Consider the following 24415-nt stretch of genomic DNA (forward strand, 5'->3'; position numbering starts at 1 on the left):
TATTTATTTGATTTATAGTAATTTTTGTGCATTGTACAGTACTGCTAATGCAGAACAAATTTCATGACATATCGTATGCCAGTGATAATAAACCTGATTCTGTCTGACAGACCATTAAGTTCCCTATCTTGACACTTTCCTTGCTTAAAACTCATCATGGATAACGTACAACTATGGCAAGGCAGCAATCACTGGTCATCTATAGGAGCTTTCTGGACATTAAAGACCAACAGTTCCATGGGAAATACTAAATGTAAAATGTCCCAGTAAAGGTGATAGATCCCTTCCTGGGAATTTTATGGGATTTTTCAACCTCAAATTCTTAAGGTTTTCCTATTACATCCACAAGGTTCTTTGAAATGCAGCTTCAGGATACAGCATGGTGCAATTTGAAGTTCTAGCATGACAGACAAGTTTAAACCCATCCTAATGCATACTCATACTTTTGTCAAAAAACATTAGATGGCAATTAACTGTAGAAGCAATAGCTAGCTTGTACCTTCTTGGGAAAGGAATATTGCAACCAATATTAGAAGAGTTTTTGTTTGTGCACAATGAATATTAATCTTTTAAAATGGATAGGTCTTACCTAGCATGCGAAATAGTGCATTCTGATCAGGACCATCCAATGAGATAGCTCCACAGCTCTGAAAGAGAGGGAAAAAAGTCTGTTAAATGCAACAGTTTTACTCATTAACAAGGAACTTCAACCCAATTTGTAAGTAGGTAAGTAAGAGAAAAAAATTATGCAAGAAACACAAACGCTGCAACAGGAGCAAACCTTCAGTATTTTCTTGCCACACCCCTTTATTAAATACACAAAACACAACTTTGTGCTCATGTCTTCCTTTTGGAAAATGTCCCACTTTTGCTGTGGAATCAACTGACCCTCAAACTAACTTATGAAGCAATGCTCACAATAAAAATAATTTGACAAATTCAAATAATGCCTTTTTAAAATTATTCTACTTAGTAAGACAACATTTAAATTGGTATCAACAACTACTTTGGAAATATAACAAACCATCAATTTCCCTCTTCAAACACAACCCTCCATAAGAAAAACTTACGAGAAAGATTGTTATTAGAAACATTTGAAATAACCATACACAAACAAACCAAGGCAAGTTCAGAAATAACAATCAAAACTGGAAGAGTTTAAAAAAAAACACGAAGCAGAATTGTGATAGGTCAGGAGAATAAACATGCTGCAAATAAGCTTCTGGTAATACATCATTAAATTTTAATGAATTTCAGATCACACTGCAATAAACTGAACCCAGTATGATCACTCCATACAAAGCGTTAAGAGACCATTTGAGCAGACTGCCTGGACAACTGACCAATTCATCAGAGTGAGGGCAACTGTCAAGAACTGATGGGCAAGATTATGATCTTCATTCGAAGATCATACTGTAGATTGAATGTTAAAAGGTTTCATATGTAAAGTAACCAATGCAATAAAGTTCAATGACAAGTTAGCAAAGGTGGCATTAAGCATGTTTGCCTTGATCAGTCAGTGCATTTAGTATAGGGGTTGGGATGTCATCTTACAATGGTACAGTTAATGGTTTAGACCACATTTTGAGTATGGTGTGCAATGTTGATCACCCAGCTATAGAAAGAATGTCATTAAACTAAAGTGTTGAGAGGAAAAAAAAAATCACAAGTATTCTACCGGGACAGGAAAGCTGGGTTACAAGGAAAGACTGGACAGGCTGCACTACCTTCACTCTAAAGCACTGGAAGCTGAGGAGTGAACCATAAAAATGTGTAAAAGCCTGAGGGGCATGTATGATATGAATGGCCACAATATTTTTCCTGGGGTAGAGAAAGATCTAAAGTAGGAACTCCCAATCCCCTTATTGCATGGATCCAAACCAGTAACTGAGGGGTCCATGGACCCCAGGTTGGGAATCCCTGATTTAAAGGGATCCAAGGGGCAAATATTCCCACAGAGAGTGGTGGGTATATGGAATGAAGTGCCAGAAGAAGCTGTCAATGTGATACAATTACAATGTTTAAAATATATTTGGATAGGTACAAGGATAGGAAAAGTTTAGAGGGATATGCACCAAATACAGGCAAGTGAAATGAGCTCCATTTGCTTTCTTGGTTGGTGTGAACAAGTTAGGCCAAAGGTTATGACACCATGCTCTGTGACAATGCCACCAACATGGCCAAAAGGAAGACAAGCTGGAAGAGAAATAATAGAACTTAAGATCTGAAAAAATACCAGAGCTAGCGGTTATGACTCAAACATCTTGCTTATCCCTATGCACTGTTGTTAAAGTAACTGTTTTATTGATACAACAATTAAGTTGTCACACAGTATGGAGCTTCCCAAAAATTCTGACCATGCCACACGCCCCGAAAATCTACCCAAACAGATTAAAGATTCATTGCCGCTCACCTTTCTGTACAAACAGATTCAATATTGGCATGCCTGTCACTTCCAGTTGGAAATGAATTATTTCCAGCCTAAACAAATCTGCATGATTTGCTTGAGCTGGATTAAATCTTTTAAAATTTGGACAACAAGACATCAGAAATCCAGGAATCTCCAGAGCTGCCAAAGGGTCTCAGCCTGAAACGCCAACTGTACTATTTATCTCCCCCCCCCCCCCCCCAATAGATGCTGCCTGCCTGGCCGAGTTCCTCCAGCAATTTGTGTGGTGGGCTTAGATTTCCAGCATCTGCAGATTCTCTTTGTGATTTGATTTCCAGTTGCTTGTTTTTAAAAGAAAATCAGATAACGATAGGTCTTCTTTACATAAAAAGAGCTAAAAACTAGCGTTGAATTCCTTAAAAGGCAAAAATGATTTGAAATTTTCAAGTAACTGATTAATAGCAACATGACATTGGGCATTTCTCTGAAGTGCTGTTCAAATTACAATGAAGATCAGTAGCATCCAGGCTGAAGTCTAAACCATTCTAGAGACTTCCAAGTTAATCATTCAAGCGTTAGCGTGTTCCACTGTAAATGTGCAACTACTTGGCTGCCCGTTTTTAAGCAGTTGTTTGAATCAAGGACATCTTGCTACCACCATCATCCTTTGCCTCCTATCATCAAGTCCATTTTAACTTGCCTTGGCTCTAAGCTTTTGGACAAGGGTGTCCCACCCGGACCTTGCCAAAGGCTTTACAAGAGCCCAGCAGTGAACACAACTTCACTGACCTCCATGCATTTTGTTATCTTCTTGAAAATAAATTTAAAAAAAAATCACATTAGTCAGACAGGATGTCTTTGCACCAGGCTGTGTTGACCGTATTCACCTGCACTACTAGGTGTAGATTAATCTTGTCCCTCAGGAGTTTTCCCCCCTCAATAACTTTCTTACTACTGACATTGAACTTGCGGGTCTAAAGCTTATGCCTGCTGCCCTTCTCAAAAGCCACGGTTGTTGCCCTCGTTATCTAGTATTTCACCAGTGCGTAATAAAGATTCAAAAAGCTTCATCAGGTCCCTAACAATTTCCTTGCATGGCAGCTTGGAAAACATTACCAGTCCTGGGGATTTATCCACTTATATAGCCATTAAGACACCTAATACTTCACCCTTTTTAAATGCTAATAAATTTTAAAATTTTACCATCACCTTTCCCGAATGCAATGTCCTTCTCTTTAGTGAGCACAAGAATTCATTTAAGACCTCATTTACATTCTCTGGCTCCACACACATAATCCCTTAGGTACCTCTGGTCTCCATTCTTTCCCCAATTACTGTCTTGCTCTTAATATACTTACACAATGCTATAGGACTTTCCTTAATCCTGCCTATCATGCTTTCTCTGTCATCCTGATTCTCTATCTCCACTGTCGATGCTCTGAAGGTCTGACCTTAGTATAGTTCTCTATAATTACCAAATGCTTTCTTCTTCTTCTTTACCCAGACCTCCATGCCTGTTGTATCCAGGGCTCTACAGACTTGCTACCTTTTGCTTTCGCCTTTCTGTAACACATTGATCTAGAACTCCCACTTTTCCACATTCAAATGACCCTTAGATGTCCAATGGGAGATTTACCCATAGTTAGCGATTTCCAGGTGAAGTCTTATAATATTTAAGACATATCCCACCTTCCAGAACCTAACATCCAAACTATCCTTATCCTTTTCCCTTTAGTACTTTGAAACAAAATGACTTATCATTATTTGAGTAATCACAATATTATGGTCATTACCCATATAATCACATTGTTAAGTTTGCTAAAGACATGACAGAGCTGGGGCTCATCCCCAACCAAGATGAGACAGCCTACAAAGAGGAGGCGGAAGAGCTCAAGGACTGGTGCCAGGCAAATAACCTCTTTCTCAATGTCAACAAGATGGCTACTGACTTCAGGGGGACTAGCACCATCACACCCCTCTTTATATCGGAGGCACAGCAGTGGAAACTGCGATCAGTTACAAACTCCCGAGCGCACACATCTCACACAACCTCTCATGGTCCCAGAACACATTCTACACAATTAGGAATGCTCACCAATGCCTCCACTTTCTGAGGAGGCTGAAGAGAGGTGGACTGCGCACATCTATACTCGCATCATTCTACAAATGTGCATTAGAGAGCATCCTAACAAGCTGCATCACTGCATGGTGCAGAAGTGGCACTGGTGTGTACATATACACACAGACAGAAAGATGTTGGAAAAGGGCCTGTAACATCATGAACAATTCCACCCACCCTGCTCATGGACCATTTGTCCCACTCCCATCAGGGAAAAGACCATATAGTATCCACGTCAGGACAACTAGACTCAAAAACACTTACTTCCCCCAAGCAGCAAGGCTGACCAACACCTCCACCCACTAACCCACCCCTCCAAGCACCCTACCAGCACTGCTTTATCATTTCCCATCAGTTACTCCTGTGCCTCGTGTCACATTATGGACATAAAACCATTTGTATATCCTATCTTTATGTATTTATATTTATTGTGTATTTTTATTATTGTGTTCTTTACCTTACTGTGTATTTTTTGTGCTGCATCAGATCCTGAGTAACAGTTATTTCATTCTCCTTTACACTTACGTACCAGATATAACATTAAACAATCTTGAATCTTGATTTCCACATTGTTCATCAGTTGATACTTCAACCACTTGCCTGGCTACATTACTTAAGGTGAGGCGTGTTACAATCTCTTCTCTCATTAACTATCTACGTATTAAGTCAAAAAGCTCTTTGGATGCACTTTAAAAATTCTTTCACTTTAAAATAATCATAGGCAACATTGGGGAATTTGAAAAAACCCTTATTTCAAGGTGGAGGGTGGTGCTTTGGATTTTGGCACCCAACGGCGACTCCTTTGCTTGAGTCTTCGGAAACAGCTCTATTTCTATCTTTAATTTAAAAAAATTTCTTTTCAGGTTTCTTTTGAAGACCCTGACCTGGACATATTGACTTTGGTTCTTTACAGGAATGGGACCCACTCTCAGGGCCTCATGACCGGCCGCTTTTTGATATGCCGAGGATGTGGTCTGGAAGACTAGGGCGCCTTCAGGGTGCCGGGTTCTCATGGCTCTGGAGGCTGGCGGATTCGAGGTCGATGTTGCTGCCTGGTGTGTCATGGGAGTACACGGAAGATCAAAAGCAGCGAGCTGGCTGTGTGCTCAGAGACCCGAGATCTTTGTTATGTTCTCCCCAACTCACTGTGACACCTCTTTTTCCCTTATTAGGGGGAGAGAGAGAGCCTGTGGTATGTCGAATTACCAGGTAAATGAGTAGTCTTTGGAGTACTGCAAGTCTGTGTCTTTTTGCTGCACACTTGAGTGTCGGTGGAGGGTGCAGATGCTTCTTTTTGCAGGTGGGGGAGGGGGGTTGTCGCTTTGCTGCTGCTTATGCATGGGAGGGAGGAGCTGGGGGGGGGTTTGGGGTTCTAACATTTAACTGTCATTCATTCTTTATGGCATTCCTCTGTTTTCGTGGATGTTTGTGAAGAAAAAGAATTTCAGGATATATACTGTATACATTTCTGACATTAAATGGTAATGTCGCAGAAGTTATGGGGGATTTCAACATGCAGGTTAACTGGGAGAATCAGGTTGGTGCTGGACCCCAGGATAGGGAGTTTGTAGAGTGCCTACGGGATGCATTCTTAGTACAGCTTGTACGACAGCCGACCAGGGACAAGGCTATTCTGGATATAGTGTTGTGTAATGAACAGGATTTGATAAGCAATCTTGCAGTAAAGAAGCCATTAGGAGGTAGTGATCATAATATGATAAGTTTTTATCTGCAATTTGAGAAGGATAAGGGCAGCTCGGAGGTGTCAGTGTTGCAGTTGAACAGGGGAAACTATGGAGCCATGAGGGAGGAGCTGGCCAAAGTTGACTGAACGGATATCCTAGCAGAAAAGACAGTGGAACAGCAATGGCAGGTATTCTTGGGAAAAATGCACAAGGTGCAAAATCAGTTCATCCCCCGGAAAAGGAAGGATTCAAGGGGGGGAAAGGGGCCACAGTGGTTGACAAAGGAAGTCAAAGATTGCATAGCATTAAAAAAAAAGTAGACAGAGCTAAGGTGAGTGGGAGGACAGATGATTGGGAAATTTTTTAAGGAACAACAGAACTTAACTAAAAAGGCAATATGGGGAGAAAAAATGAGGTACGAACGCAAGCTAGCCAGGAATATAAAGGAGGATAGCAAAAGCTTTTTTAGGTATGTGAAGAGAAAGAAGATAGTTAAGAACATTGTTGGGCCCTTGAAGAATGAATTGGGTGAAATTGTTCTGGGAAACAGAGAAATGGCAGAAGAATTTAATGAGTACTTTAGATCTGTCTTCACTAAGGAAGACACAAGCAATCTCCCAGATGTATGGATGGGCCAAGGACATAGGGTAACAGAGGAAATGAAACAGATTGACATTAGGAAGGAAACGGTGATGAGTAGACTGATGGGACTGAAGGCTGACAAATCCCCAGGTCCAGATGGTCTGCATCCTAGGGTACTAAAGGAGGTGGCACTGGAAATTGTGGATGCATTGGTAATCATTTTCCAATGTTCCTTAGATTCAGGATCGGTTCCTGAGGATTGGAGAATGGCTAATGTTATCCAACTTTTTAAGAAAGGAGGGAGGGAGAAAACAGAGAACTATCGACCTGTCAGCCTGACATTGGTGGTGGGGAAGATGCTAGAGTCCATTATTAAGAATGAAATAGTGGCATATCTAGATAGCAGTGATAGGATCGGGCCGAGCCAGCATGGATTTACCAAGGGTAAATCATGCTTGACTAATCTGTTGGAGTTTTTCGAGGATGTAACCAGGAAGTTAGACGGGGGAGATCCAGTGGATGTGGTGTACCTCGATTTTCAGAAGGCATTTGATAAGGTCCCACATAGGAGATTGGTGGGTAAAATCAAAGCTCATGGCATTGGGGGGGGAAGACATTGACATGGATAGAAAACTGGTTGGCAGATAGAAAGCAAAGGGTAGCGGTGAATGGGTGTTTCTCGGAATGGCAGGTGGTGACTAGTGGGGTGCCACAGGGCTCGGTATTGGGACCACAGCTGTTTACGATTTACATCAACGATTTAGATGAAGGCATTGAGAATAACATCAGCAAATTTGCTGATGATACTAAGCTGGGTGGAAGTGTGACATGTGATGAGGATGTTAGGAGAATTCAGGGTGACTTGGATAGACTGGGTGAGTGGGCAGATACTTGGCAGATGACGTTTAATGTGAATAAGTGTGAGGTTATCCACTTTGGGAGTAAGAACAGGAAGGCAGATTATTATCTGAACGGTGTAGAGTTAGGTAAGGGAGAAATACAAAGAGATCGAGGAGTCCTTGTTCATCAGTCACTGAAGGTGAATGAGCAAGTGCAGCAGGCAGTGAAGAAGGCTAATGGAACGTTGGCCTTTATTACAAAGGGAATTGAGTACAAGAGCAAGGAAATCCTCTTGCATTTGTACAGAGCCCTGGTGAGACCACACCTGGAGTATTGTGTACAGTTTTGGTCTCCAAGGTTAAGGAAGGACATCCTGGCTGTAGTGCAAGTGCAGCGTAGATTCACGAGGTTAATTCCTGGGATGTCTGGACTGTCTTACACAGAGAGGTTAGAGAGACTGGGCTTGTACACGCTGGAATTAAGGAGATTGAGAGGGGATCTGATTGAAACATATAAGATTATTAAGGGATTGGACAAGATAGAGGCAGGAAATATATTCCAGATGCTGGGAGAGTCCAGTACCAGAGGGCATGGTTTGAGAATAAAGGATAGGTCATTTAGGACAGAGTTAAGGAAAAACTTCTTCTCCCAGAGAGTTGTGGGGGTCTGGAATGCACTGCCTCGGAAGGTAGTGGAGGCCAATACTCTGGATGCTTTCAAGAAGGAGCTAGATAGGTATCTTATGGATAGGGGAATCAAGGGATATGGGGACAAGGCAGGAACTGGGTATTGATAGTAGATGATCAGCCATGATCTCAAAATGGCGGTGCAGGCTCGAAGGGCCGAATGGTCTACTTCTGCACCTATTGTCTAAATGTACCTATTAATATATCCCCTCTACCCCTCTGACACTACCATAACTGTTACCTACTTGACAGATGTTGTTTTGAAAAAGTAATATACTTCTAACTTTTTCACGGGAGGTACTAAATATTAATACATTAACTAATGTTTCAGGTGTAGCTTCTTCAGCAGAATGTTGACTGTTCTTTTCAGTGACCTGCCAAGTGCTTCCAGCATTGACTGTATAAGTATTTAAAACCTAAAACAATCAGAATCCTTGCTTCTCCATACAATATACTCAACTAGCTAAAGAAAACCATTGTGATCCTCAGAAACAAAGTACATTCATTGAAGACACGTTGTCCAGTAGGTGGAGGTAATCAAAGATGTCACATAGGGAAAATACACTTTTGGTTGCTAACATGTTTCACTTGTCAATGGAATCAAGTACACTCTAATGAGTAGCACAAATGATTAAGTGCTGCATATTACACATCAACCAATTAAAGACAAAAAGATTCTTTACACAATTTGATTTTCCATTCTGAATGCATTTAACAAAGACACGATGTTCACTGTAAGTAAATGAATGCTAGTATCCTCTTCTAGGTCAACATCTTGTATGAAGTCTTAGTTACATTCAATTGACCACTTTGCTCACATGCTCAGTATTGAAATCCCACAATGGACACTCCATTCAATGGAAGAGGCTCAAGAAAATGCTCAAAATCTTTTTCAAGCTCAGTATCCCAACATATTCATGAGAAGTTCTTGCCTACTAACGATCAAAACGGACAAGCAGGATTCAGGATGCCATTGAGAATTCTGAGGCTAAACACCAGAAATATAAAGGCCTCTCATTAATGATAGAAAGAGAGCAGCAGATCACAAACCACCCACACCCATCTGTGGTTGTCACATTGGTCTATTAGCTAGCTACCTCAGAACCCACAAATTCAGAGTTTAAGTCAACTGTCCTCAATCTCAGGGGGCTGCTGAAGCCAAAAAGACTACAGGAAACAAACCAGGTCGGTGTAGCTTGATTCCAATGTCAAAGTTGAGTTTATAGTCATGTGCACAAGTAAATGTATGCACAAGTGCAGTAACACAGACACAGCAGCAGTCACAAGAAAAAAAACTAATTAAATGCTAATTGTACACAGTTTTTATAAGGAGGAACAGAACTGGAACAAAATCCATCCAGAAGAGAAGCAAAAATAGGTAAAGCAGAAACACTTATTTGGTTATCTGATTTTTTGGAGAAAAACAAACAAAAATAGACACTATTGCTTTGTATAGCCCCTGGCTTTAGATCTGCTGGTGCATAAAGAAACTATATGATTCTGTTCTTTTTGAAAGGACTATTTTACTATGTATAACATTTTGATTCCATGAACTCTTGGGAAGTAATTGCTGAAAATGAGTGCAAAGAAGAAAAAAAAATCAGATCAGTCAACTAGATCTGTGCTCAACTTGATATAAATTCTTGCACCAGGCCTTTAGAGTACCCACAAATACTAAATGAATTAAAATTCTAACACAACTTGTAGCTACATTGTATTTGTGAATTTATTCTCAGCACTAACTTCAGTTAAAAGTTGCATTCTGTGTGGAAAGCATGAAAACTATTGGACAACACTGTGGTGATATCACGTGCAATGATGTGCCAGTACATGATTGGACAGAGCACTGAGCATGCGCAGGATTGTTAGAATGTTCCAGCACGTGGCTGGGTTAAATGTTTATTACTGTAATAAAAGTTCTCTAATTCTTCCAGAATATGATTCTTCACTGTTAATCCATGGTACGTTTAAACAGAAGTAACATAACATGGTGTCAGAAGTGGTTCTGGAAGAATAATACAGTAGAATCAAGAATCGAAGATAATCAAAAACAAAGAAAAAAGTTTGAACTGTAAACGGTAAAATGGAAGGGATACAACCCCCAACGCTTCAGCTGACTGGCAATGTAGCTGAGAATTGGAGGATATTCAAGCAACAGTTTGAACTATACTCATCAGTGATCAATTATGAAGAAAAATCGGAAAAAACCAAAGCTGTGCTTCTGCTCCATGTATGTAATCAGGAATGATGCAGTAGAGGCATATAATAATTTTGTCTTTGATGAAGATAATTTCAAATTAAAGTCAATAATGGACAAATTTGAAGTATTTTGTGTACTTAAGCGCAATTTAACATACGAGCAATATAAATTCTTCACATGTGCGTAGAGCTGCTGAAACAACTGATCAGTATGTTACTGAGTTAAGAAAGTGTAGTAGAACATGCAAGTTTGGATTGCTCACGGACTCTCTCATTAAAGATAGACTTGTTTGTGGCATTCGAGATAATGCTCTGAGAGAAAGGCTGTTGAGAGAGCAAGATTTAAATTTTGAAAAAGCTTCGGCATTTTGCAAAGCTTCTGAGACTGTGACGTTGCAGGCTGAAGAGCTTTTTGTCGAAAACTGCAATGTAAATGCTGTAAAAAAAAAACCGCGAATACATCAAGAAATATATTAATACATCAACAAAACCAACAGAGAGCAAGATGGCATGGGAAAAGAAAAAGTCATGTGATCGCTGTGCGCTGGAACATCATCCAAATGTGACTCACATATGACAAAATTTTCAATGGCTGCGGTAAGATTAATAATTTTTCACGCTGTTGTAAAGGAAGGAAAATAAAATGAAACAAGTAAATGCTGTGCTTGAAGATGAACATGCGGAATTTTATATAGATGTGCTTTGTGAAAATAAAGTAAGAATGACTGGACTATTCCATTGCAAGTGAATTAAAACAATATTCTGTTTAAACTTGATACTGGAGCACAAGAAATTTTCTTGCAGAATCTGAGTTTAATGCTTTAAAGACAAGACCGAAGTTATATCAGACAAATATGAAAGTGACTGGGAATTCAGGTGCAGACATTCCAGTTAAAGGAACGTGCATGGCAAAGGTATCACACAAAAATATTGTGCATACGCTTTCATTTGTGGTTGTGCCAAAAAATGTAGTCAATTCTGGGTTTATCTGCCTGTGAAAGACTTAATTTGGTGAAAAGAATTTTAGTCCTGGATAGCGACACAGAGTCAGAATACAGTGAGTTGATGGAAGAGTATGAAGACTTGTTTAAAGGGGTTGGTTGTCTTCTAGGAGAGCACTCGATTAAAATTGACCACACAGTGCAACCCGTAATACATCCATGCAGAAAAGTACCTTTTGCATTATGTCATCAACTGAAAACAGAGCTAGACAGAAAGGAAAAGCTGGGAGTCTGGGAGTCATAAAAAAAAATTGATGAACCAACTGAATGGGTCAATTCGCTTGTCATGGTTGGTAAGAAAAATGGAAAACTGAGGATTTGTTTAGATCCAAGAGACTTGAATTGGGCCATTAAAAGAGCATTTCAAATTGCCCACTCGTGAAGAAATGCAAAGTATTTTAGTAAATTAGATGCACCCTCTTGATTCTGGCAACTCAAATTAGATGAACCGAGTTCAAAATTGTGTACCTTTAACACTCCTTTTGCCAGATACTGTTTTCTTAGGCTTCCTTTTGGAATTGCATCAGCTCCTGAAGTGTACCATAACACCATTCACATGTTATATGAGCACATTGAGGGCGTAGATAAATCCATGGCTGATATTATTATTTAGGGATCGACTAAACAAGAGCATGACCCCAGGCTCAGGCAAGTCTTTGAGGCAACACGCAAGGCTAACCTGAAATTGAATAAAGAAAAATGTCAGTTGGGAGTGACTGAACTTACATTTGTGGGTGGTATCATCAGCAAAGAGGGTGTGCATTGGTTTCTGCTATTGAGAACATGCCAAGACCGCAATGTAAAAAGGATGCTCAGAGGTTTATGGGAATGGTTAACTATATGAGAAAATTTATACCCAATCTCTCAGAACAGCTTGAGGAAGCTAACAGAAAAAAGAAATGAATGGAGCTAGAACCATGAACATGAGAAGGCATGGCAAAATCTCAAGAAAGTACTCACAAAAGAACCTGTGTTAAAATTTTATGATGTTGAGAGACCCATCAAAATCTCATGTGATGCATCTCAAGCAGGCTTAGGGGCAGTTTTAATCCAAAAACATGATCAGGAATGGCTACCAGTGATGCATCTCGTTCATTATCTGATCCAGAAACAAGGTATGCCTAAATTGAAAAAGAATTGCTCAGCATGCGAGAGATTTTTGGTAGAGATGTGAGAGATTTCAACAGTTTGTGTCAGGGCAATCTATTGATGTTGACTGATCATAAGCCGTTGATTGCATTGTCTAACAAACCTTTAAGCGACTGTCCTTTGCGAATTCAGCAAATGATGATCAAATTGCAAAGATATGCGTTAAATGTGTCATACACACCTGGAAAATTCATGTACACAGCTGACACACTTTCCAGGGCTGTGGATCCAACACAAAAGACAGTCACAGGAACGTTACTGATGTTCAAGTATTCATTGATATGGTCATAGAAACTGTACCTGTTGCTCCCAAAAAGTAGGAACTGCTGCGTCTTGAGACAGAGAAGGTCAAAATTCTCAATCAGGTAATACAAGTTGTTTTGGATAGATGGCCAGATGATAGGCATGACTGTACCTCAGTAGTACAAGATCAGTGGAACCACAAATCAGAACTGTCTGTTGTGGATGCATTATTGTACAAAGGTAGTAGAATTGTTATACCTAAAAGTCTCAATAAAGAAATGCTTGATAAAATTCATGAAGGCCACCTAGGCATAGAAAAATGTAAGAGAAGGGCAAGGGAAGTGATGTTTTGACCCAGGATGTATCAAGAGAATGCAGAATTGATGTCTTCTTGTCAAATATGCCTTAAATACCAACATAGCAACCCTAAGGAGCCACTGCCTCCACATCCGAATCCTCAGACCTTATTAGAAGGTAGACGTTGATCTTTTTTTAAACTAACAACAAGGACTATGTATTAATAACAGACTACTACTCATTGTATCCTGAAGCGTGTTGCCTGGGCAGAACAACTGCAGAAAATGTAATTACACGCATGAAATGAGTTTTTTCCCCCCAAGACATAGTGTACCTGATGAAATCTTCACAGACAATGGTCCACAATTCAGTAGTGAATGCAAGAAACACTTTGCTCATGAATGGGGCATCGTTCATACAACATCTCGTCCATTTTTCCCTCAGTCTAATGGATTAGTTGAGAAATCGGTAGGAATTGTGAAGAAACTGATGCACAAAGCAAAAGATAGTGGAAATGATTTTTATAAAGCCTTGTTAGCCTACCGAAGTACTCCACTTGAATGTGGATTTTCGCCTGCTCAGCTCTTGATGTGATGACGTTTGAGATCTAATCTGCCAATGGATGAGAGTCTTGTGAGAACCGAGGAAGGTGAACAAGTGAAAAGATGGAAAGATGAACTCAAAGCAAAGCAGAAAATATACTTTGATAGACGTTCTCGTCCACTACCTGAACTGCATCAGGGAGATGAAGTAAGAATACAAGACAAAGTGAACACATGGACACAGAAAGCTACAGTACTTGAAGTACAACCCAGATCATACGTGGTCCAAACAGAGGAGGGAGCAGTGGTAAGAAGAAATCGCCAAGACCTCAAGAAAGAGCCTACTTCAGAGATTCAGTTAATGGATGCAGACGAGACAAAACATGTAAATAATAACAAGGAAGCACAAGATCTGTGTGTACCACATAGGAGGTCTACTCATGTTCATAAACCCACAGAGACTAATAGAGACTTGTTGAATTATGTATTTGCCTAGATTAACGTTAATTGTTTTTCTTTTTAAGGAAAAGAAGATATGGTGATATCATGTGCAATGATGTGCCAGTACATGATTGGACACAGCACTGAGCATGCGCAGGATTGCTAGAATGTTCCAGCACGTGGCTGAGTTAAGATGTGTTTGTTTATTACTGTAAATAAAAGTTCTCTAATTCCTCCAGAATATGATTCTTCACTGTTAACCCACGGTACGTTTAAACAGAAGTAACATAGCAAGTTTTTGCACTGGTGTTTGTTGTTGTGAATAATTTCAACAACGCTGTAATAAACAATGGAGGTTTGCATGCATTATTTGAAAATATGCATTAATAATTCATGCTCTTCACTAATGTTCTAATTTATTAAATTTCCATAAATGGCTTGCTCTCTTGCCGTCATGCTTTCCAGTGCCTCTTTTAAAATTAATTAGATACAATCAAGTGCCAACAATGCCAGAAGAGCCAGAGGAAAAACCTTCCCTCTCTAAACAGGTACATATTTAATTATCTATAGAAATCAGTTCTCTGATACCAGTTTAGGATTCTTTTGGCAATTTTCAAAACTAATAGAACATGCAGGCTTAATCTAATGCTACAGCTTGAAGGATCTGAGCAGTTGTTCTTAAAAGGGACTGTTCGTGGCCATTAAAAAGGCAGGCACGTTTTGAGCATAAAGTTACACGCATGTGTCCACTGTTCCCCACTGCTCGATTCTCTGCAATACCTACCCATCACTCCTCAAATCAACTTCAAAATTATTTTCATTGTTCTTGCTAGTCGGCTTGGTGCAGTCACTAAATCTTTCACTAACTTTAATACGAGCAGATAGGCCTGTACGGTACTGTGCTGTTCTAGGTTTTTAAACTTGCAACACTCATTTGAATAGCTTGCCGACGTTATGAAACTTAGGCTTGGCTGTGAAACTGGACAGACCTCATGATGCAGCTACAGACAGTTGGTTGAAGCTGAAATTTAAAAACAATTCAACAGTTTGCTCTCATATATCAAATTAAACATCAAAGACTACAAGGAACAGTGTCCAGGCCATTCCATCTGAAAATACACACCCTGGCATTTATTTTATAATTAATTGAACCCTAAATTTTCCTTATAACAGAGCTACAAGGAAGATATAGATAAATGAGCTCCAAAACATTTTTATAGGTATGGTCTATGACTGCTACCAAAATTGACCTCAAATACAGTATGAACATTATAATGGTCCAACACACTGAACAAATATACAAAACGTGAAACAATTCCTTGGGAGAACAAAGTGAATTGAAGTCTGGTTAGAGAATACACTTGGAATAAGCTCTGGAGTTAAACTTTGACATTCTGATATGTACTGCACTTTAGTGACATTTCTGTCCCAGGATTATTCCCTCCTCTCCCCAATTCCTCAATGCCCTTTAAATTCACTTTAAGACTTTACACAAGATTAATTTTCCAGTGAAGCCAATGAGTTTGAGGGAAGTGTGGGACTCATCATATGAGCCAGATGCCAAACCTTTGGGACTTCCTAATAATTGGATAGCAGAGTGGTCTCTGCTACACAATTTATAAAAGCACTCGGGCAGAGCAACTGCATCCATACAATTCTACCACATTTAGCAACCTTCGCACGTTCAAAGAAATATGAAGATTTTGCCCTCAAATAATGGTATTAATTTCCATCGAGGGAAAAGGGAGACTACTACTGTATTAAAGTTAAGCAGGTTACAAGAATTTAACAGTGCAGTATTTTTCATTTATTCAAATACTCGATTTTATGCACATCATCACAATCATTTCAATCTAACCCACTGATCAGGCCTACAGTGTTTCCCTACCCCTCATGAAATCATAGGGGAAACTAGTTTTATGCTCCCAAATAATTAAATTGACTTTGTCAGAAAGCAAAAATCAAGCACTTTAAAAAGTGCTCCACTCCAATGCGTCAGTTTGTGTGTAAAATTTCAGCATGGTAATTTATAAGTGTACATATATATTTATAAATATATTTATACTGCCACCAGAGTAATACACTTCTTGTCTTCAAAATCTCTGAAGTTACTCTCTACGTGCCCTGAATGTTGCTATCGAGTTTGCAGGCTCAAATCCATAGGATTCTCTCAGGAAAAGACAGTTTCCTGTGGAATTTCCCCCTTTTATATCACTGAGTGCAGGCCTTGTACTTTTCAATAGTGACACCTATTCCTGAGCATAGTGGAGTGCAGCAGAGACAGATGTCCTTCAGGATGATACCATATCTCAACAAGCCAGTCTGTTCTCCTGGGGCCTGTGAATTCACTAACTGGAGGAACACAAGTGGGCAGTCAGCATGCTATGTTCCTGAGCTATTTAGCAATCCAGCATTGGAAGGGATGCAGCCTCACATATCTCATGCCGCTTGATAATCAGAAGTATGCCTCCACGCTTAGCAGAGGCCATCATTTAAGAGACACCCTGGATGACAGCATACAAAACCATAAACACATTAGCTTTTATTTGTACAATTCACAGGGAAATTTAAAAAAAATTGAGCTTAACTGAGAATGGCAGAGAACCAACTTTGTTGACACAGGCTAGTGTTGATCAAAGCATTAATCCATCGAATTTTGAACAGATTTATTAACACGAAAGGTAATCTAGTCAGCAAATGCATGTCTTCAAACTCCAATTTTCCTTCTTTCTCTGCTGCAAAGATTATGCCTGGATGACCAGCTACATAACATCTGCTCAAATCATTCTACAGATCCCAGCTTGGTTGATAATATGGGACTAATGCACTTAACCCACACTCAATTTAAAGATTTTGGTTATGTATTCTACAGAGCACTAATGGATACAGAGCTTCAAAGTTCTTTTGGCTGTCCTTGATCTTCATATTGCTTTCTGTTTCACTATGGTGATAGCAAATAACTGAATGATTAATCTATTTCCTGCAGTCAGTGACCAGTGAAGAAATGGAACATCTTAGGCTTGGGTGCCACTATGTTTCGCAATAAGGGACTGATGAATATATACAGTAATTATGAAGTCCTGTAATTAAAAAAATATAGAACAAGGTTAAAATGTTATGCTGTCCAATACTATGGCTTCTCCATATGGGAAAAGGGAATAAGGAACACTGCTTCAATTTGTTGGATGCATTGGTACAAAGCTAATTATTTTCCCAATATTTTCCAAGTCTGATTTGGTAGGTACACCTAAATTTACAGACATAACTCCCATAGCAAGGTTGCCTGTTCCAAACACGCAATGACTGCAAGCTCCTCTTCTTCCCCCCCACCCCCAAATCCGATACACTGGAATTCAAATGCATTGTCACAATGAGCAAAGGACTGCCTTCCTACAACTAAATATCAGACAATTCCAAACAAGAAATATATACACAGTCTATGAAGCAAGGAAGAAACAAAATGAGATCACCTAAACGATGCAAAGAGTTCAAACACGGATTTATGCAGCCATTTCAGAGGCCAGGTTATTAAAGCAGCCATGTCAGCTACATTGTGGAGTTGGTCTTCAGAAGAATTACTGATTTTCACAAAATTTAACACATAATAAAACAAAGCATAAAAATATTTACCAAAACAATTATCAAAACTTTAAAATGGTTGCAGAGGTTTTGTAAATACCATTTAATTTTCTGTCCACAGACAAGGCAAGCTATTTACCAGTTTGTATTACAGTTTTTAGGCTTAAGGTTTTAATGAAAACTGATTAAAATAACAAACATTCAATCATACGAAAATAACTCCACTGCTATTAGAAACTGCATACCTGTAACATATCACTTTGAAGGCACTTGCAAGTATGGAAACTACAGCTAAAAGTTGAGACCTACTTTCTGGATTATGGTATGGACTGTTGAATGGAGCATTTAGTTACACGAGTTCCACAACTTAAATTGTGAAACCACTACCTTCAAGGTGTATTTTACCAATACAATATTTTATGATACAATAGCTCCAAAATCTCTGAAATCCTGCACTGAAAGACAGAAATTCAACTTAACTAAGCTGTTTTGACAATACCAAAGTAGCAACAGTACTTGCTTAATGGAACTTGCAGCATACTCACTCCAAGTATTTACAAAGATTCCAAATTTAAGTACTTGCACATCCCTGAGAATACACCACTCAAGCCATCAATGAAGGGCTAAACAAAATGACAGGCAGCATTATCATTTCTTTTTCTGACCTATAAGGCATCATGTTATAGTCAGAATCAAATTCCTAGTTACACTTATAGCCTTGTAGCAAACACAAAATTAATCAAAGAACATTCATTCCATTAGAATTGAATTAGGCAAACAAATACGGGTATTGGAATGAAACAAAGGAAGGCCACAGTTAATGGAAGAAAACAAATGCTTTCTTATATTTGTCCAGTTACATGGAAAAGTACCCAGGTGGCTTTGCTCATTCACAAATTCATATCTGTGCAATTCTATCACTCTTTTTGATCTGAAGCTCTGATACATGTTGACAAAACTACATTTACTGCCCATACTAAATAGCATCAAGAAATTTATGGTTATTTGTAGAACTGAGTAGCTTGTTTACTACATCATAATCAACTATACTATATTAACTAAAGTCAGGCATAGGTCAAGCCAAGTACAATTAATAATGGCAAGGAGGGTAGTTTTGAGGTGAAGCACTTTGGGAGGGCTAACAAGACTAGTACAAATAAAGGAGGTCTCAAAGGAATATCAAGGAACAGGGTCATTTTGATATGTCCAATCTTAGGATCCATGAAGGAGACAGCACAGGTAGATAAGTTGGGTAAATAATTACACGGGATACTGGTCTTCATTAGTTACAGCACAGAGTGTAAAATTCAGAAGGTCATGGTGTAACCATACAAAACATTGTTGAGCCCAGATATATGGGCACGATAGCACTGGAATGGGTGCAGAGAAGATTCACGGTGGTGTTACCTGGAATGTAGGGTTTCAGTCATTTGGAGAGTCAATAGCTGGGTTTGTTTTCCTTGGAACAGAGGATACCACGGAAGGCACCTCATCTGAATACGACAGGCAGAGACTGGGTTGATAACTGGAAATGTTTTCCCATAGTAGTTTTTTTCTGAAGCAGGGGACACCAGTATAATGAAAGGTGTAGGAGATTAGGAATATTTTCTTTTCATCAAGAAGCTGGTTGGAATTTGGAACATGTTGTCTGAGATGGGGTTGGAGGTAGAAATTCTCAAAACTGTTGTGTATTTAATACATCAGTGATATGAGTAGTATTGTAAATATATTGATTAAGAATTCTTTATTTAAATGATTCATTACAGGTTATATGTAAAAGTACATAAATGGCTCCCTTGTTTTTCTTTCGATTAGTTTATGTTTTGGAGTTACAAAACGTGTCCGAGTTTTTTTAAAAAAAGTAGTACAGTGAAATGTCCAGAATTTTTAAAAACAGTGCAATTTTTTTGCTTTGAAGCATGCTTTCTTCACAGAGAAGACGCTCAAGTTAAAAAAGGCAGAAAACAGACATTCACAGGCTCAAAAAAAAAAGAGTACTAGGTGATAATAATCAAAATTAAAAATAAAAGCAGAAATGTCTGGCTACATCAGAAAGACTGACATGCCTGATTGCATAACAGACAACTGGATTTTGTATAATGAGCAAATTGAGCTCTATTTTAAAGCAATGAGAAGCGAATACCAGTTTTGCTGAGTGCATTGGGTTTAAAGGTATACAGTTTGCTCAGAAGTTTAACTGCTCTAACCAACAAATAGAAATTAGCTTTGTGCTATCATGAAAGTAATGCAGGAGCACTTAGAACTGAAACCATTGTTGACTGCAGAATGCTTTAGGTTTCATTAGCAGAATCAAAAGCAAGTGTAATCTATTTCAGTTTACATGGCTGAGTTGAAGAGATTGCCCAAGCACTGTCAGTTCAGTAATGGGCTTGATGACACAGAGAGATCATTTAGTTTGATGAATGTTACAAGCAAATAAAAATAGCTCCTAACTGAAGCACAACTGATATTTAGAAGAGCAGTTGAAATAGCTGTATGAATGGAATCAGCAGACAGAGTTGCAGTCAGGAATGAAAGAGTGTGAAGAAAATTGTAATGTCCAAATAGAAACCAGCCTGGCCGAACAAATTGTGTTACTGTTGTGGCAAGAGCTCATGTACACCAGACCAATACAGATTTTAAGGCAAAACTTGCAGAAAATACAACAAAGTAGGAAACATACAAAGCATGCCTGGCAGACAAAAATAAATGGACTGCACAGGGAAGAGAAAAGAAAAAGTCAAGTTGAAGTTCAAAAAGAGCACTAATCTGCATGCTGTTGAAAAATCTGATAATAATGAGTGATACAAGACCGAGTAGCCTTAAGATTTACAATGTGAAGACTGACAATAGACAAGCAATATGGCTTACTCCAGAAGTTGACAGTAAATTGATTAAATTGAAATTGGACACTGGTTCAGCTGTTTCAGTCATTCCACAAAATCCATTTCAAAGATGCTGAACTAAAATCTAGAGATATCCAATTTAGAACTTGTACTGGAGAAAAGATAACTCCTGTGAGAATGACATTTATAACAGTGAAATACAACAACTAACAAGCCCCATTATGCACATTTGTTTTAAAAATAAGAGGGCCAGCATTGCTGGGTCTTGATTGTCTGCGAACAACTTGATTGGTCCTCCATCCACCAATTGCATGCCACAAATTTTGCAATAGAGTCAACTGAAAGAGACAATCAAGATAGCTAGAGGATGATGCCACAGCAGTGTTCAAGCACGGCTCCGAAAAAACTCAGACACATCAGGGGTAAAAAGAGTGTTAAGTGAAAATGCCCCCACCCAAGAATTATAAAGTCTGTCCAGTTCCTTATACCATCCATGATAAAGTAGCCAGTGAGCTAGACTACACGGAGGCTGAAGGAATTCTTTCCAAGGTTGAGTAGAGCCCATGGGCAACAACAGTGGTCCCAGTAGCCAAGAAGAATGGATCTGTCAGGATATGTGCTGATTTTTTAAGGTCACCATCAACCCAGTACTGTCTTGTCCAGGATAGAGGATATCTTTGCAACCCCTTCTGGAGGAAAACACTTCAGCAAGGTGGATTTAGCTGAGGCCTACTTACAGATGAAGATGGAAGAGCCCAAAGTGTTTCTCACCATCACCTTCACAAAGGGCTTTAATCACTACAGCAGGCTTATTTTTGAAGTAGCACCCACATTCTGGCAGAGAACTATGCATCAGCTGCTGCAAGGCTACCCAGGTACTCAATGTAATGAGGATGACATAATTACTACTGGTAAGGACGACAAGGAACATCTCCAAAATCTCAGGGCGGTGTCAAAAAGATAAGATTATTGCTCAGAGCACAAAGCAACATGAATGAATTCTATAACCAAGCAGTACATGCTGTGGTCAGACCACTGACACACAATTACACAAGTGTGCTAAGAAAATCCAAGCAGTCCTAGATGCCCCAACACTGTGTCAGAGTTACAGTCCTTTTTAGGAATTGTCAATGACTACAATATGCTCCTGCCAAACCTGGCTACTGTGCTACACCCTTTGAACTTATTACTACAGTTTGGGAAGGAATGAAAATGGACAAAGCAGTGTGAAGTGGCTTTCCAAAAGGTAATGGAAATGGTGAATTCAGATACTGCACTCACACGTTAAGATCCACATTGGCCAGTGAAGCTTGCCATATGCTGTTCACAATGCCAACTCGTCCAGAAGAAAGGTGGCCAGGGCTGTCAGAACCATTTCCTGGAGTCTTAGAGCCAACTCCTACACCCACTATGGATAAAGCCCCAGAACCTGAGATTGTTTCACAGCTGCAAGCATCACCTGCCAAGCAGAATGACACCCCCCCATAAAATAACATTTTTCCTCAGCTTTTAACATTTTCTTCAATATTTTTCTTAGAGTAAGAAAGCCTCCACAGTGATTAAGTATTATTTAATATTTCAGTACTATTTGAGTAATATTGTAAACATGTTGTTGATTAAGCATTGTTTAAGTAACTCATTACAGGTTATATGTAAAAGTACGTAAATGGGATACGTCATCACACCACCACCTCACATGTGCACGTCACAAAGTAAAAACAAACATACATAATTCATCTCCTGGCTCCTTTGTTTTCCTTTTGATTGGTTTATGCTTTGGAGTTACAAAACATAACAATGAGAAATCCAGACAACCACATGAATCCCCAACACCCTGAAAGAACTGCGAGTGAATGTTACACAAGTATCAGTCCAAACATTTCCTTATAAAACGAATATTGTAAATCAGCTTAGCATAGAGAATAATTTATTGACCATACTTTTTTGAAGAAACATTTAAAAATCCTTTTATTTCATTTAAGCAAAATCAATTTAAGGATGAATGATGTGCACTCTATGCAAGTGAAAATGCAATAACCCCCATTAATTACTTTTAAAAGATGCATTTTGATTAGTAATCGACATATTACTAGGACAGAAAGTAATCTGTCTAATGCAGCTACAAAGATTCACAATTAAAAATCAGTTTGAGTGCAATTATCAATTGGTTTTTGCCACCTTAACTTTCCAGTCCTGATGAAGGATCTCAGTATGAAACATCGATTCTTTATTCCCCTTATAGATACTGCCTGTCTTGCTGAGTTCCTCCAACATTTTGTGTGTGTTCCTTAGTACAATTATCATTTTCTAGCAGGATTGACTCCATCAACTGCGAGTGCTACTGGGAGTAAGATATGGGGTGAAACAGATGGCATCTACATTGATAGTCGTGGCAGGTATCACAATTTAACGTGCTGGTGAGCAGCATGTATATTGCAAGTATTTTTAAAACTTGTTTCCCATATCCTAATTCACTCCTCATCCTCCTTCCATTTTCTCTCCATGTATGTTGACTTATAATAGCTCCTCAATCCAGTAACATTGTCACTGGTTTCATCCACAATTTCAAACCCTAATACATCACCACCTCTACACCTTCCTCCAGTACACTGCTAGATCCTCTACATGCAAATTACTGAATCAGTATTTTTAAAAATTACAGAGATTCGCCACACTCTGCAAGTTGTTCCTATGTAGCTTAGATTTAAATGACTATCCCCTAACTTGTAACTACAACCTCTCCACTTGTGGAAACATCAATATTGAATTACCTTGCCCTTAAAAATCTTAGATGTTGCTATAAGGTTAGCTCTTATTCATCTGAACTGACATAGTCAATAAGCAATTTTCTGCACCTGCTAACTTCTTGCAATTCATGTACAAGAGTATCTACATCACCTGTAATCTTCCTTCATTTGGATAATGTTCCCTAGATTCTTCTTACCAAAATGTATAATGTCACACTTTCTCACATTAAAAACCTCTTTCCAAGTTTTCACCTACTCAAACCATCTAAAATAGTTGCATTGTTTAAATATGCTCATCACACATACCCTACCATCCATTTTCATATCATACCTGCCCTTATCACTAGGTCATTAATACAAGTTATTAAGGGCCATACACCAGTTCTTAGGGCTCCTCACTACTTACATCTTTGTACCCTGAAAATGACCCATTTATTTTAATTCTGTCTTTTATACATAGACCAGTCTGCAATCCACATCAGTACACATGCACTAATACCACGTGCTCTTGTCTAGTGCACCAGCCTTTAATATCACACCTTGTCAAATGCCTTGTAAAAATCCATATACAAAACCAGTACAAGCTGCCCTGTATCAACTTTGCTTGAAACATCCTCAAAATTACTTAAGTAAATCAAGCAGAACAGGATTAACTCCACATAAAACTATGTTGATTATATTAAATGTCTTACATGACTAGATATTTTGATGATTATAGACTCCAGCATTGTTAACAACTGGCTTTAAGGTTAACAAGCCAATGTTGCTTCTTTTCCACCCTTCTTGAATAACGGAATCACATTTGCAGTCTAATTATCCACTAGTACCTTCCTGGAATCCAATGAGTTTTGGAAAACACTCAGCCAATGGCTCTACTATCTCAGAGATTCCCGGGTGTCAATTTTTCTGTTTTTAATCTCAATAGTTCTTCTAACACCTTGCCCATTAAACCTAGAAATCTGCTGTCAGAACACCTGGGATATGGGGAGGGGGGAAAAGAAAGTGTTATTTAACTAAAAATACAATACTATAGTTAACTTGGACTACAGTTAAATCTAAGCTTTAAGTAC

The 24415-nt window shown here is 38.9% G+C and overlaps 1 protein-coding gene across 2 annotated transcripts in view; it reads right to left on the minus strand.

Moving 5' to 3' along the window:
• Positions 1-24415, minus strand: part of LOC140733245 (3',5'-cyclic-AMP phosphodiesterase 7B-like) — a 133285-nt gene that overhangs the window by 101204 nt on the left and 7666 nt on the right. For both annotated transcript variants that reach the window (XM_073056314.1, XM_073056312.1), the window contains exon 2: positions 590-647. In XM_073056314.1, coding sequence (XP_072912415.1) covers positions 590-647 — 58 coding nt within the window. The remainder of the gene's footprint in view (positions 1-589; positions 648-24415) is intronic.

This window comes from Hemitrygon akajei, chromosome 9 (assembly GCF_048418815.1).
Source record: "Hemitrygon akajei chromosome 9, sHemAka1.3, whole genome shotgun sequence".
Taxonomy (NCBI): Eukaryota; Metazoa; Chordata; class Chondrichthyes; order Myliobatiformes; family Dasyatidae; genus Hemitrygon; species Hemitrygon akajei.